Consider the following 16,390-nt stretch of genomic DNA (forward strand, 5'->3'; position numbering starts at 1 on the left):
AAAATATATTTATACAGCAAAAAATTTTGTTTGACCAGTAAAAAATCCAAATCCTTCCAAAAATTGGCCTAATTTTTCAATTCATAAAGATCGAAACTTTCATGAAAATTCTATTGCTTTTAAAGTTGTAAATTTAGTTACTTCTCAAATTTGATGTTTTACTGCTCATTTGTAGAGGGTTAATACAAAAATGAGCTTATAAAAACTCAAAAACTATTAAAAGCCAAATTGGGGGTGGGGGGGGGGGCAGGACAAGGCTCTTATCCGTACTGTACTATACATTCAAGAATTAAAAAAAGTGTAAAAATAGGCAAATATTTCGTAACTATTTTTGCATTTTTTGTAACGTAATTTCGGTAACAAATTTATTCAGTAATATATTTTTCGAAAAGAAGGAAGTTGTCACGTAATCTTTTTCACATATTTAAAGGATATTTAAGAATTTATAACGAACGCCTAAAAATCCACAGAGAAAGTAAAAATATAGTGTTAGGTTAGAACATGTTTTAGAAAATAGAATATGTTAGAATATGTTAGAATATGTTTTTTTCGCGTTTGGCTCTTTGTTTATGGTCCCCTCACGCGTTGATTTTCTTGACACTTCCTCTTGCTTTCCTCTTGGAGGTATGCTCCACTCATTTAACGTACTAGATTTGTTTTATCTTACGATCTTTCTACTCTTTCCTTATATGTTTCCCTTACAATTAATTTTCCTACCGCCTTTCCTAATTCTATCCTTCCAAAACAGCCGCAGCTAATACGTACTCCTCTTAGGAGTCCTTGCTGCGACTTAGCTTTTCTCATCTGCAAAGCATTTCACTGATTCATATTTGTACTGTATGATATATGATTATTGTTTTTTTTTTCTTAAATTAATTGAATTGTACAAATTATGTAAAGGCCTATACGACTAATGATTCGGGATTTTCTGCCGTCTTGCCCGATGAAGTCGGTTGTGAAGTCGGCGGCAGCCGCAGATGATAAAAGAGAAATAAATAATTTTTATTATTAAAAAAAAAAAGTCGTATATTTTGGCAGTAACGGTTCACCATATAAGAAGAAAGCAAGTTTCTTAAAATGATTCTACCGATTATTTTTAATAATCTTCTTCTTAATGGCCTATACACATTGGGAACTGTTTTCGTTAAAAATTGTATTTTTGACAGAATTTTGACGTTTCCACCTAGAGAAGTGCAGAAAATTTCCTTCTAAAAAGCATTTTTTTTTTTTTTGAAAATTACTCCCAATGTGTAGAGTGTAGAGGCCTTAAGACATCTTAAAAACTCGAAGTGATGGACCTCTAATTTCCTCGGGGGATATGTTTAAAAAAATGACCAAGGACTCCGAAAGTTTATTTAAAGCCACAAAGGAGCAGTCAGACGTGAAATTTAAGAATATGTAATTAAAGCTGAGGTCGTATATTGACTTTGAACTTTAATCTGTTGAGGGTCTATATGCGGGTCAAAAAGACTGAAAATAGCATATTTTCTAACTTTTTTTCTCAACATAATAAAAAATTTATTTAATTCAAGCTCCTCTATAGGCATATAAAATCATAACATGTAAACTATTTTTTTTACAAAAAAAAATAAAAATTCGACCGTTAGTCGGAAACGTTTATTGAAAAAACATACTTTTCGTTAGTAACGATTACATAGAGTAGAGTCATTTGACCTTAAAAACCGTTTTTTTCTTGTTAGCAGATGAGTTAAACCCGTTCTTGAACTTGAGGGCTTTTGAAAGAAAGATTAAATTGGGTTTTTGGGAAAATTTAATACATAAATATTATTTTCGACGTATTTTTGTTTCGTCTTGCCAAATAAATTATTATCAAAGCAACAAAAAATCCATGGTTCAAGTTAGTTTAACTCATAGTCTAATAAGAAATGTTTTTTTTTGACGTTAGATTAATCCACTCTGAGTTATCGTGACTTCCGAAAAGTTTTTCTCAAAAAGACGTTTCCAAAAATTAGGTGCCAAGTTCCAAGGAGTAAAGGTTAAATCGGTTTAATGAAAATTTAAAAAAATGCAGTTCAATTGTTGTATTTATACATACTTAAGGGCTTTAATTAAAATACTTTTATTATACGTTGACAAAAATGAAAGAAAACATGCTGTTATTAGGCTGCATGATCCATGTAACCCATTAAGGGGTTACGTAGGTCAAACTGACTAAAAAAAAGCATATTTTTCTCTAATATTTTTACAACATAATAGAAAGTTTATTTAATTCAAGCCCTTAGGCATATAAAAGCACAACATTTAAAGTATATTTTCTGAAATTTTCCTTTAAAAATTCTGCTGTAGGGATCTGATTTTCGGAATTCGTAGACCATTTTGAAAAAAATTACTTTTCGATGGACAAGATTTCTTGAAATAAGTTCATCTGAAATCCAAAAACCAAATATTTGCTGTTAGCTAATGAGTCGTCGAGAAATGAATAAAGATAGGTGTAATAGTAAAAATGCACTGTGTTATACGGATCGGAAGGTGCTTTATCAGATGTTTCTCGGGTAGTTGAACTAATGGAATGCATCCTTGCTGTAGTTATTTGGTAAAAAGTTGCGAATTATTTCTAAAAATTAATTTTCAGTTTGGCCAATAACATGGGAGACAATGCACTAGTCCGAGGAACACTGATGATCGTTCCTTAACCAATACCTACAAATTGGGCATAGGCTAATCTCTCGTGAAAAGTAAAACCAGTTTGTATATATATATATATATATATATATATATACTTTTTATCTCATTTTATTTTTTATGTTTTTTTTTTTTCAAAATAAAAATTATGTATCCCCCCCCCTCCGCCAACAAAATTTGAGACTTAGCCCCCCCCCTAACTGAAATCCTGGGTACGCCCTTGATAGACTCTCCCTCAATCGGCTCTTTTTCAATCGGGAGAACAATTTTACTGATAATTTAGGTGTGATTCCTTCTAATCACACCTATTTTACGTTTAATTATGAAGCCAATTTGCCCAAATTCGCTGTAGTTCTTCATATTTTATCGTGATTCTTTATAATTGAGCGCTTTTTGTGGAATTTACAATGGCTTTGACTCCCAAATCAATCGATAAACTGGATGACATTTTGCCCCAAATGCTCAATTGAGAGAGAGTCTACTGTACTTACAATTTAATAGTTCTATTAAATAGGATTGTCATAGTAAATGTTGAATTAGAAAGTTGAAAATTAACTTCTGCTATCTCACTGGAATACTTTCATTTCAACCGAGACTTGAATTTTACAATAATGCCATTTCATATTTCATTTACAACTGAAAGTTGATTTTTTTTTTAATTTCTCGAGAATTTGACGGCTGTCATCTGGATACAATGTGAAAGCGCATACCGGAAAATGTAGGTTGGTTAAATTTAGATCGTCCAATTCAATTAAGGAATTTTAATTCATATTTTACTGCTATAGGCGCTATAGGTATATAATTTTTATATTTGAATTTCAGTTTTTTAAAAAATTTTAATTAAAAATTTTACAAAACTAAATTTTTAATATTAATAATAATAATAATAACATCTTTTAATGACCCAAGCAAACAATTTTACATTTAAGGGACTATATAAAGCATGATATTTTAAGAACACTTTGACAAATTTTGAAGTATAACGCTGCAAAATTTCAGCCAGTTTGCAATTTCGACCACTTTCGTGAATTTTTAATTTTTGCGTACTCATGAGATTATACAATGCATAAAAAACTAAAAAAAGGCGATTCGTTGAATAAGATGATGCAAAAAAAAAACTCCAACTTCTCGAAGAATTCCGGAAGGACAGGAAGATATGAAAATGAAGGTGGCCGAAATGTCTATATTTTGATTCATTTAAAAATCCATTAAAAATGATTTTGGAGAAAACAAAGACGATAATCTATCTACAAGGTTCCAAGGAATACACCTTATAAACAAGTTAAAAAAAAACTTAATTTTTATTAAAAATATTATATTTCAAATTTTAAGACTTTTGCGCTTACATGCAACTATGCCGAAACGACCTAATCGTGATACAGTTATCCAATCCGTATTTTTTTGACCGGGAAACTTTCTTGTTATGTTTGATAAATTAAGCACATGTACTAAAATTTTCCAATGATGTTTCTTAAGTTTTGCTTTCTTTTTATCATTGAGGATTTATATGGAATTTATAATAATTACGATTACAGTAGACTCTCGCTTATCCGTGGACTCTTTTTCCGGGTGAAATAGAAAAGTCCGTGAGTCAGTTGAATTTTAAAAATTTTGTTGAGATAATTGTCCCCGTTTTGGGGTTTTTTGTTATTGCAAATGTGTTCTATCTACTGTAATTCTTTCTCACTGTAACTTTTTTGGACAGTACGCATGTTTAGAGACAATGTCAATTCAGTCAAGTCAGAATTCACTCCACAAATTTTCAATGTAAATAAAAAAAAATCGTTGGATTTCGAACAATTTGATGTGTGCAGTAGAGTCTCGCTATAGGCCATCGCTCTATAGTCCACAATTTATCGACCGTTGATTTCAAAACACTGATTTTAAGTTAGGTTATGTTTTTTAGTATGCGACATGCATAATTATTTTAATATTATGGCAAACTTTATTAAGTAGTTGTGATAATTGTGATCCATAATGAAGAGAGCAAGGACAAGTACCACAATCGCAAAGAAAGTGGAAGCCGTCGAGCAATTTCAATACTAAAAATCGTTGATAATTTTAAAAAATTACATGGACAGTGCGACCCAAGTGTCAAATTTGAAACCAAATATGGACTATAGCGAGACTCTACTGTATCAATCTCAAAATCCGTGTGACATTTGGTCCCGCTCTCACGGATAAGCGAGAGTCTATTGTATTTAAATTTAATATGAATATAAGTACAGGTAAACCTAAAGATCGTTTGATTCGATTCATTTCAAAAGGTGTTACTTCCAGTGTTTCCATTAAGTCTTTACTTTACGATCCCGAACAACCAACAATTTGGAAGACGAATTAGTCACACTAATACGAGATTCCTATAGGACAGTTGGAATATCAGTTTCGTCATAGGAAGTGGCGTACGATTGTCCTTGGGACTATCCCGTGACTTTAGTTACTGGGTAAGCTATAAATTTTATTATATGTGGCAAACTTCAAGTCTTTCTATCTTTAAAAATCTACCGTTTTATTTATTTATTATAAAAACAAAACCTTAAGAAATCACAAATCTTTAAATTAATAATGCTCAACGCACAATAACTTTTGTTTGTAAACATGTTTTCAAATTTTCCTATGAAAGAGAGCGAGATGACTAGATCTAGATCTCACTCACTCTCGTTGAAATGTCAAAAACATGTTTACAAAATAAAAGTTATTGTGCGTTGGGCATAATTTCATAAACTAAAAAACGCTAGTATTATAGTTTTTTTTATTTGCTTTTAAATTTGTCTTACCATAAATGTGCCAATTTCTTGTGGTTTATTAGGTTTGTCGAAACAAAAAGAAGCTATTTTTATAAGTTCCAAGGATTCTGTACATGTACATAATATGCCTGATATTACGTTTATTAAATGAAATAAATTAGATTTTGGTAAAGATTTCCCCTAACTTCTGTTTATTTACCTTTCTCCTCATATTGCAATTGAAGGGTTTCTCAGACTCTGCCATAACCGCCATAATATTTGAATTTTCACACAAAATTGAACTTCATAACGGACACTAGTAAGAAATTTTTGCAAATCTTTCAACAAAAAAATGAAAATCAATTTCCGTGAACTAGGATTCGATGGAAAATGTTTCAAAATCCTCGCTTGCTGTGATTTAGCTCTCAGGATCGACTTTTTCGTCCAACATTGCAGTTAAATTGATTAAAATGCCCTGAATACTCTTAAAACACTGTTTATTTAAATAATAATTAAATAAATAACTTAGCACTAGTGTACATCGATTCGTATAAAAGGTGGTAGATTACACAAAATCTCCCAAGGCGTGGCGCTTAGCAAAGAGACACAGAATATTCCCACAAATAAAACTGATTTGTACAACAAAGGCGTCAAAAGGTCCGGATTCTCAGCATCTCCCGGGCGCTCTGTCCACGCGCGGCTAGTACAGGTAGTTGTGAGAGGGTTGTTCGGGTCGGCCACAAGCTCCATAGTGTTTGAGCTGGACAGCATGCGAACGGCAATTCTCAATGCTCAGGAAGCATTCGTTGGAGTAGGTTTTATCGTCAGTTCCGCAAACGGGCTCGTATTCCTGGAAAGAATTAGGAGAAAGTTAGAACTTTGGTCAGGGGAAGATTGGAGCTCAGAGAGAGAGGGGAATTTACTTGTGGACACATGCGGGAGCAGCCCTTGAAGGTGAAAGCGGCCAGGCATCGCTTCATGGGCACCACAAAGATGTGCTTTCCACAATTTTCCTTGCGCATGTGACACTCGGACTTGTACAGATGATTATCGGATCCACAGACAAAGCTGCCCTCCATTTCTTCGCAATTGGCATCACAGTGAGCGGTCAGGACGCAGTTTTTCAGTGAAACTGGCACCACTCGCAGTCCACAGGTCTTCTGCTTCATTTCGCACATGTTCCGGTAGGCATTTCCATCGGATCCACAAACTGGGCTCTCAGGATCTTCCTCCGGGTCACAGTCTGCACTGCAATCGTATCTGGCTGGCTTGAGTTTTGTGCATGGACCAATATGAGCCAGCTGAACTCCGCGTCTGAACGAAAAGAACAAAAAAATGCAGATTTAGGACGCTACTTCTTGATCTTCTGTCTTGATCTCTTGATCTTCTTGATATTAAAATCTTACAGGCATGTAGCATGGGCCAATTCACACTCATTGGAGTAAGTTTTAGCGTCTGTTCCGCAGATGAGATCATTCTGGGCAGATGAGAAGAGTCCACCGAATTTATCCTGGAAGTCATCACATTGGGGTATCTGTTTGCAGCGATTCAAGCGATTCTGACACCGCGTCATCGAGACAATCTGAACGGGCTTCCGTTGAGTACTTCACGGCGAAAAAAGCAACATGTTAGATAATCCACAATTCTCCCCGCACACATGAGATTCCCGGTGGTCTCATGTGTGTCAGAAGATTGAGCATAAAAAAAAGACTCCATGTCCAAGGGCGTAGCCAGGGTTTCTCATTGCTTTCACTTAAATTATTTAAACATTATTTTTCCTTTTTAAGAATCGGTCAAGAGTTGAACTTTGGACAAAGGAAACACGGAGAAAAATCCGTGTTTCCTTTGCCCATTATTTTCCCTTGAAAATAGTTTTTCTTAAGATTTTGAGGACCGGGAAATCTGGCGGGCTAATGTATAAAAATAATTTCCTATTATTTTATTTTTTTTTTATCAAAATAAATTACATACATTCACTTATTTTTGGCGTAGAAATCTGGGAAACACTACGATTTCTACACTGGGACGGTTCCCACATAACTAACATTTAAAGAGTTTAAAATTGTGAAATTAAAATGTTTCCAATACTTTAATGAATGATTGGAAATAGCAATAAGATAAAAGTGAATTTAAAGAGTTGTAATAATTTTTGATAAATATTTATATCTCGCAAATTTGTGGGATGAACAAAAAAAAGTAAAAAAATAATTAATAAAAATAACTAGAGCTAAGATAATGAACAAGAGATAATTAAAAGGGGCAAGGTCTGGATAATACAGCGGGGGCAGTAGCACATCCCAATTCAGCGTTTTGATATTGTCTTGGACCACAAAAATCTAATAAAATGGAACGTTCCCGTGTTGCAATATCACTCATTTGTGTTTTTTTGTGTTTTTTGTCCCATTCCGTTCATGTTTTCAGTAACACATTGTCCAAATTGATCAATTGTATTTCTTAACTCATTCCTTACCATGGTATTATACATCATACGCAAATTGAGTGATTTTAGATGATTTATTCCAAGGCAATTGATTCGGATGAAAGGTGATAGGATCTTGTCATTTTTATGGAAATTTTTTGGTTGTCAATTTCCATCCCTTTCAATACCTTAATTAATCCCTTATTTTTGTTCATTAAACATTTTTTTTTACAAAATTTCAGCAAAATTCATGAAAAACTTTATAAAAATGATTCTAATTAGTTTGATAAATTTATTAATTGAATTACTAAAAGATATTTACCTTCACTGATTGAAAATAAATACCCTGAAGCCAAATTTATTGAGTGAAGCTATAATTATTGCCACCCGAAAATCGCCATTTTGATAAAGATTCTATCACAGTACTCACAGTTCTAACAATATGAAATTCAAATGGCAATTTTTCATATCGGCTTGAAAATACCTTCAAATGATTTTTTATAATTTTTTTTCCAAAAAAAATTTTTTTCAAAGTTTTCCCAGTATGAAAAAGTGGAGCTATGATTATTGCCAGCAGTGTATTTATGTACAGAGGAATCGTCAATCAGAGCAAATGACATTCAAATCATGCAGTTTTTTTTCTCAGTGGAGACAGGAAAAATTCCTGCCTCTACCCAGAATCGAACTGGAGACCTCTCGTTAACTAGACAAGTGCTCTACCAACTGAGCTATTAGAGGCCACTCTAATAGCTAAACGTACTCTATACGTACTTCACTTTATTGCAATTTCACAGTAAAATATTTTTAGACCACGCCCCCTTCATTAGCTTGTACACAATCTCCATGAAAATTCAAGTGAATTAATCAAGCATTTCGTAAAAAGTGCGCATAAAACTTAAATGGGCGCGATATAATTAAATTTACATTTTTTCCTGAAACTTGCGAGAGTTTAATTTTTCATTGTAGAGCATTTTGAGTTATTTAATTTGAGCAATATCTTTTTTTTCAATTGGGAATCTTAAAAAGGCATTGAATATTTCATTTGGGCGTGGTTAAGTAGATTTTTTTTCTAGGCTGTAATATTCAGTCCAGAAAGTATCTCTCTATTAAATATTTAATATATTAAAATGATGCCTTTTATGCTGGCTGTAACTCTTAACGCTTTTTACCTTTTAACCCTTTCTAGGACGATTGGAACTCCGGTTTCTAAAAAAAATCTCTACGGCCTCTTAAAGCTATGTTTTGCTCTAAGAAATCAGGAAAAGTGAGTTTTTCTGACCCCCAATTTTTAACTCTTTCGTTCTCAAAGGGTTATGAGAGACAGATTCAAAAATTGGAAGAAAGAAAAAATAGTTTTTTCTCATTATTTTTTAGAAAAAAAAAATAACTTAAGATGTTTGTAGGAAAAATGCCTTTTTTAAGTCATGGGTGACCCAATCGTCCTTAAAGAATTGAAGAAGGTATAACACACAATTTGTAAGTGGAGCTTACTTGGGATGACAAATAGGGGAAGGTATTCAGGCTTCGATCATTTAATATTTTCCCATATTCCTTAAATTAATTGGGCCTAATTTTTCAGGAATATGTGATTTAAGACCAGCTATTCAAATTAGGGTGGCGGCATTACTTGTGGCCACTGTCTTTACTTATGGCCTCCCCGCAAAAAAATTTTCAGTGTCAAAAAATTATTTTAGAAAACCTTAAAATTAAAAATATATGATGTGTTTTAATAGCAAATCACATTTTTTTCGGTTTTCGGAATCATTTTCTGACAAAAATTGCGACATGGCCATAAGTAAAGACAGGCCACAAGTAATGCCGCCACTCTATATTGCTATAAATAGGTGCTATAGATCGGATCTGAAGATATGAAGTGCACGAAGCCTGAAAGGTCTGAGTGTTTTCCCTTAATACACTGAGAACAAAGAGGTTAAAATGGGGTGAAATTAATATTTTTCAGTCATAACGGTTCAAGTGCAAAAATATTTAAACATTTGTACATTTTAACACCAATTGCACGCATAATACCGTTTCTTATGGCCTCTACACACTAAAGAAATTTATGTCCATATTGAAGAGTTTTTCCTATACCAGCGTAGGGAATTTGCTTCAATATGGACATAAATTTCTCTAGTGTGTAGAGGCCATTAGGCTAGCTGTGAGTCAAAATGAGTTGAAGTGCATATGGCAATTGGTTGAGATCAGTGGGAAAGACAATCAGAGCCAGTGCCCCCGTAGTCCAGTTGGTAGAGTATTCGCCTAGATAGCACAAGGCCCCAGTTAAATCCTGGGTGGAGGCAAGAATATTTTTTCCTGTCTCTATTCGAGTGTAATTGGTGGAGTTGGGAATCACTGGTTATGATTGTCGCTTCTCTGCACTGAGAGCAATCCGAAAAAGTTAAAATTACATTCCCGAAATGTTTATTTTACCCTACATTATTGATCCAAAATCGATGTAAATATTATGCTTTTTAGGTGTATTAGGGGTTAAAGTTACCCTTTTTCATGTTAATTTTACCTTTAAAATGGTGTAAAATTAACATTAAAAAATGTTGATATATTTTTACACCTAAAAAGTGTTAAAGTTATGAGGAAAAAAAGTTAATCGCACCCCCGTTTTTTCTCAGTGTGTGCACAAACACAAAATTTCCTGGGCTTACATACCAAGAGAGCACAAGTCTGTTCAATAACACACAATATTTTAACATTGTTTTTTCTTGTCAATTTTATAACTTGCTAGGGGTAATGTTTTCATAAGTATAAGTGTAATCCCTAATACACCTAAATTACCGTAAGAGCAAACAAAAATTATCGGAATGTGATTGTTAAACAAAGACTTAGGTTAATAACCAATCAAATAAAGAATACGAGTTAGGATTAGATCTTGTACTCCTTAGAATACGACTTTTCTAATCTAATCCGTTTAATCCCATGATCTTTTCATTTTTTTTAACTGCTCGAACTCCACGAGAGAGCAGTTTTTTAAATTATCACAGAAAAAAAAACATTTTGTAAAATTGTTCCAACTATTTTGTGGAGATTTACGATATGCTCGTAAATTTTTTAATTCATAAAAAAGTTTGTAAAAGTTTGTACTTTTCCACAAATATCCTTTGAAACACTATTACTTGACGAGCATTTTTTTTTGTTTTTTTTTAGAAACATTTGTTCATGTATTTATGTTTGTCTGACAAATTTTTACGAACAAATGAAGAAATTTTACGAACTATTTTCTCTTTGTTTACGAACTTTTATGAACAAATATTTGTAGAAGAACAAAAAATGCTCGCCAAGTAGTCATATCAAAAACAATGTAGGGGAAAGTACTCTCCCTTCGAACGTTCATGCCTTCGAATAATGTGAATTTTCTTTTAGTTTTCCTAAGAGACTTACACTAAATTATCACGGAATTATCAGCAATTGATGATAAGCCAACTAATATTTAATAGAAATGTGTAACTTACACAGTGTAAGTCTCTTAGGAAAAACTAAAAAAAAATTTCGAAGGCATGGACGTTCGAAGAGAGAGTACTTTCCCCTTTGTTAAAAAAAAGTACAAATATTTACGAACTTTTTAGTGGATTATACGATTTACGAGTATTTCGTAAGGCTCTCAGTAGAAATTGGCAAACATTTACGAACAATTTTACGAAATATTTTTTTTGTGCAATAAAATAAAATGACAGTTATCGTAAGTTTTATAAAACTTATAAACTTAATAAGCAATAATATCATAAAAAATTGATGTTAAAAAAATATAATTTTACTGAAACGCCCTTGGCTACGCCCATGTCCAAGACTATAAGCTCGAAATTTCTTTGAAAAATCATGCAATGAAATTAACAATTAAAATAGTTCTCTGCACAGTAGGATAATTTTTTTTTTGCAATCATGACTTGTCTGGAGATTTGTTCACATACACACACATTTGTCCATTTTGTTTAAATAAAAATAAATTAAAAAAAAATATATAAAAAAATTGCAATTGGTCACAGAAATTATTGACCTCTAAGCGGTTGATTGAAAATGATCATTATTTTTTACCTGATACGCGTCGACTGAGGATTTTTGGGGCCGGCCAAAAAATTCTGGTAGGAATCTGACGAGCTGAGCCTTCTAAAGTGGGTGGAAATTGCGGGGCACACAGAGGAAGAGATAGAGACATTTTTTTCACATAGTAAATTCATCTTGGACCTTTTGCCTTATTCTTTCTTCTTTGCCAAAAGACACAATTAGTGTAAAACACGGAGATGAACATCTTTTAGCATGTTTTAGCTGAGATTCTTTATTTTATTTTATTTTTTTGTTTAGAGAGCATAGTGCGGATTATTGATTGTTCTTCCAAAGAAACATAAAAAAACATCAAAGAAGAACAAGGCGATAGAAGGAAGCACGAGAGAGCGACACTCTCATTTTGTAAATCGATTAATTTTCTACCAGCTCGATCGCGAATGATCGATGACCATGATACGTTTTTGAGTCTATTAGAGAAGCCATTTAGATGTGTTTTATTTGCTTTGTGGTAGTAGTAACTTTTGCAAAGTAGAGCGAAAGTGATGAAGAATGCTCTCGCGAAAGCCCAGAAAAGACAGAAGATGCCATATCGAAGGAAGCATTTTGGGTTAATTTCGCGAAGCCGAAGAAGAAGACCATTTCCGGCCATGGGAATGGCCTAATTTGGGTTAAACAGACAATACACTGAAAACAGAGAAATTACCAACGATACATTTCATCAGGTTGTCTGCATATTTCTATCCAGACTTTACAAATGTTCTAAAAATAGAGGAAATTTATTTATCACTGAGAATGAAAATTTGTAAAATGAACTAATTTTAACGCAGGTTTATACAAAATAATGAGACACATTTCTACACTACAAATTTTCATTAGCATAACTGAGTCTTTGTCAGTTTAAGCAGTTTAATAAAATATCAGACTTGTAATTCGTGTATCACAAAGTCAAGTAATTTGTAAAATTTACAAACATTTGTGAAATTCTTTGGTACGAAATTTGAACTGCTAGTGCTATTTTATTTATTTATTTTTTATTGTTCAGATAGAGACTTTTAATTTTTCAAATATAAATAAAAATCATTTTGTTAAAATCTTAACATTTCAAAAAATCATAGAAATCTAAATTTTGTATTTATTTTTTTATCAAAAGGAAGACACCTGTATAAAGCACAAACATTATTGAAATTATTCTGCGGAATATTTAAGTATATTTTTCATCATCATGCTGAAGGTTTTCCTTTTTGATAAGAAGAAAAATTCTTGTTAACAATTTGCCACTGATCGAAAATATTTTAGAAATTTACTAGTGTCAAAGAAATTGTATTGTGTGATAAGTTTGGAAATATTGCAAACTTCAATGTAATTATTCTATGCGGAAAAACATAGTTTAATTAAATTATAATTTTTTTATTGTCGATCGAACTTTTATAAAATTTTCAAATGCTAGATAAATCACTTTGTAGAAAGAGTCATTTACCGCATTTACTCAACAATTCAGGAAAATCTAAATCTTTGTATGGATTTGTTGTTCAAAAATTAAAATTTGGTAAGAACTACAAATATTAATCGGATCTTATAAAATTATATCTGTAAATATTTTACTGGAATGCACATATAAAAGGCGAGAATTGTTTTAGCAGAATCTATGGGAATTTATTTTTTCATTAATTTGTTACTCCCTCTGTCCCAAAATAATTTCTTGTCTTACGTTTGTAACAAATTTCGGGGAAAATCGTAGGGAATAAGGCATCTTTAAAGGTAAATGTTTAATGTTACGCAAATTTTATTTTTGTATGAACATATTTAAGAATTTTACCAAAAGAATGTGTAAAAATCCCAAAATTTTTCCCAAACGTTTGCGTTTTTTTGGGCAGAGGGTCCATTACTGATTACATAAAATTTGTAAATTTAGCAAACATTAGTTAAATTATTCTGGACAATTAATCATTCTCTTTTATAATTCCACCAGAACTATTTGTTTATTGTTTAATAACTTTCTTAGAAAAGGTCTTAAATATTTACTTTATCAGTGAAAGAAAATGGTTGTAAAATTAACAAATGACAATAGAATTTTACTAAATATTTCCAAGCGAAATTATTATTAATCTTATTTAGTTCTAGGCTAATCAAGAACATATGATAAATTTTAAAGAAATTATTGAACTTGGTTTTTCAATAAAATAAAATCTTTGTAAAATAAGCTTGGACAGTAAACTAATTTTCAAAATTGAATAAATCATTGAAGACGTGATAAATAAAATCTTTATTAAAAAAAATATATAGAGCAGAATTTTTTCAAAGTAAATATTTATAAAATTAACAAACATTTGTAAGATTGATTTTCAGTTTACTTAGCCACAATATTTCAATTTTAGATTATATTTGTTAACAAATATACAGAAAAAAATATTTCGTAAAATTGTTCATAAATGTTTGTGAATTCCTACTGGAGACTATCAAAATGCTTAAAAATTGTATAACACACAAAGAAGTTCATAAAAGTTTGTACTTTTTCACAAACATTGTTCGTAACATGATAATTTGTTAAACATTTGTTCGCACATTTTCGTTTACCTGACAATACTTTACGAAGCAAATGACAAAATTTTACGAATATTTTTTCGTGTGCTTACGAACTTTTACGAACAAATGTTTGTAAAAGAACAAAACATGTTCGTAAAATGATCATGTTACAAACAATGTTAGTGAAAAAATATACAAACTTTTTAGTTGGGAAATTACAAACATGTACGAACTATTTTACAATTATTTTTTTCTGTGTATATAAAACTATTAATACTGCAAATATTTTTGTGTTATATAAAAAGGTTTGTTATACGAAAGTTAGTCAAGTTATTTGTTTAAACAATTAAATAGTATAATTATCATTAGGTTTTAATTGTTTGTTTAATAGAAAAAATAGGAGAGACTGAGGCAAAATTTGTCAAAACGAAAATTTCAATGTTCACTATTTTCTAAAATAAAAGAGACTGAGGCTTGAAATTTTTATTATAAATAGCCTTCATGAACCTTCCTAAACTTACAAAGTTTCAAGGGATTCGAGGAAGGATTATGTAAAAACATAATGAAATTTTGAGCCCTATTTTTGGAATATTTGGCTTACAGAAAATATCAATACTGATTAGCTCAATTTAAGCACATTTCTCGTTAAGATAGAGAAAAATTATCTGCGACAAAGTTGTAGAGAAATAAATTTCCTTTAAAAATATGTCTATTTGATATTTTTAACGTTTGCGAGAGTACAACGTCACAAATTATCCGAAGACTGACAATATTTGCCCCAGCAATTTCGAGAATCTCCACAAAATCGACTTTTAGAAAATGATTCGAAAATCACATTTCTTTCGAGTTAGAGGAAAATAGTCTTCTGCAATTTTGTAGGGCAGTAAATGTCCTATAAGAATATGCTCATTATAAAACGTTTAAGTTTTCTCAGAGCTCATGAAAGAATTAAATATGCGTTTTGACAAGTTTTGCCCCAGTCTTCCCTACTGCTAATTGGGATTCAAGCTTCAATAAATCGAATGAACACAGTAAGAATAGAAATTTGTAAAAGTAAACAATCTTTAGTAGAACCGTTCACAACAAAAGTGGTAGTTGTATAAATTCTGAAAAAAAATTCTCTGGATGAATGTTTTATAGAGGAATCTTAACAGACAAATGTGCTACATGAACTAATTGTCAAAGTTAGTAAAATTGAAAAATTAATTAGTTGTCATTTTAAAAGAAAATAGTAAAATTAACAAAGCAATATTCTCAGTTCACTAACAAAACGTCCTATCAAAAAAGTAAATTTTTTTTCTCAGTGATAAATAGGTAATTCCAGGATAGAACTCTGTACACTTCCGGAAGAAACAGCATACAATCTAATGATGTTGATTCCACACAAATAAATTTGTGTTTATGCTGGCAATTTGCAAATTTTCAGTGTTGGGGTTAAGAGCGAAAACGAAAAGATGAGAGCGCATCTCGAGTGAGCGGAGGCGGATTCTTCATAAAGTGAGATTGACTGCATTTTATGTGTTAGATTGAAAGTCTGGAAGCGTCTAATTGTCCGAGGAATGACCCGACAATACTCACCCACAGTTGAGCATGTTGAGTTCGCATCCGGATGAATAGATGTTTCCATCGCTGCCGCACACCATCTCATCCTCAGAAGCTGGTGGTGGACACTCAGTGGGACAGTCCTCGATGTGATTGCCAGATCCTGCTCGTTCCTGGGACATACAGAAAGACATTGGGACTTCGAAGACGTGACGACCGCAATTGGCTGAGCGCATCTTGCAGGCACTTGGGTAGATCCGTCCATCTGAGCCACAAGTAGGTCTGGCTACTCGCCAGCAAGATTCTCGGCAGTTCCTGGTACTCTGGCAGTGTTTTCTGTTTGTTCGCACCTGGACATTATCAGAAACATTTTAGAGTAAATTCTCAAAGAATTAATAAAAGCCAGTGATAAGCCTAGATCAGCTTATAGAGGTGTGATTCCTTCGTTGCAAATTCGGATTGTGGCAAACTTGAACGATATTTATACATAAATAATGCAAATTTCGTTTAAATTGTATGTAAC

General features: G+C 32.1%; 1 protein-coding gene across 2 annotated transcripts in view; it reads right to left on the reverse strand.

The window, feature by feature from the left end:
• Positions 1–5,849: 5,849 nt before the first annotated feature.
• LOC129801933 (agrin) overlaps positions 5,850–16,390 on the reverse strand; it is a 45,120-nt gene continuing 34,579 nt past the window's right edge. Inside the window, exons 5-9 of one of the 2 annotated variants that reach the window (XM_055847420.1) lie at positions 15,904–16,217; positions 11,833–11,904; positions 6,776–6,973; positions 6,293–6,683; positions 5,850–6,219 (exon numbers count right to left, since the gene is read on the reverse strand). In XM_055847420.1, the coding sequence (XP_055703395.1) occupies positions 6,070–6,219; positions 6,293–6,683; positions 6,776–6,973; positions 11,833–11,904; positions 15,904–16,217 (1,125 nt within the window). In that variant the 3' untranslated portion in view covers positions 5,850–6,069. The remainder of the gene's footprint in view (positions 6,220–6,292; positions 6,684–6,775; positions 6,974–11,832; positions 11,905–15,903; positions 16,218–16,390) is intronic. The other variant, XM_055847421.1, reaches the window with a different exon arrangement.

This window comes from Phlebotomus papatasi, chromosome 2 (genome assembly GCF_024763615.1).
Source record: "Phlebotomus papatasi isolate M1 chromosome 2, Ppap_2.1, whole genome shotgun sequence".
NCBI lineage: Eukaryota > Metazoa > Arthropoda > Insecta > Diptera > Psychodidae > Phlebotomus > Phlebotomus papatasi.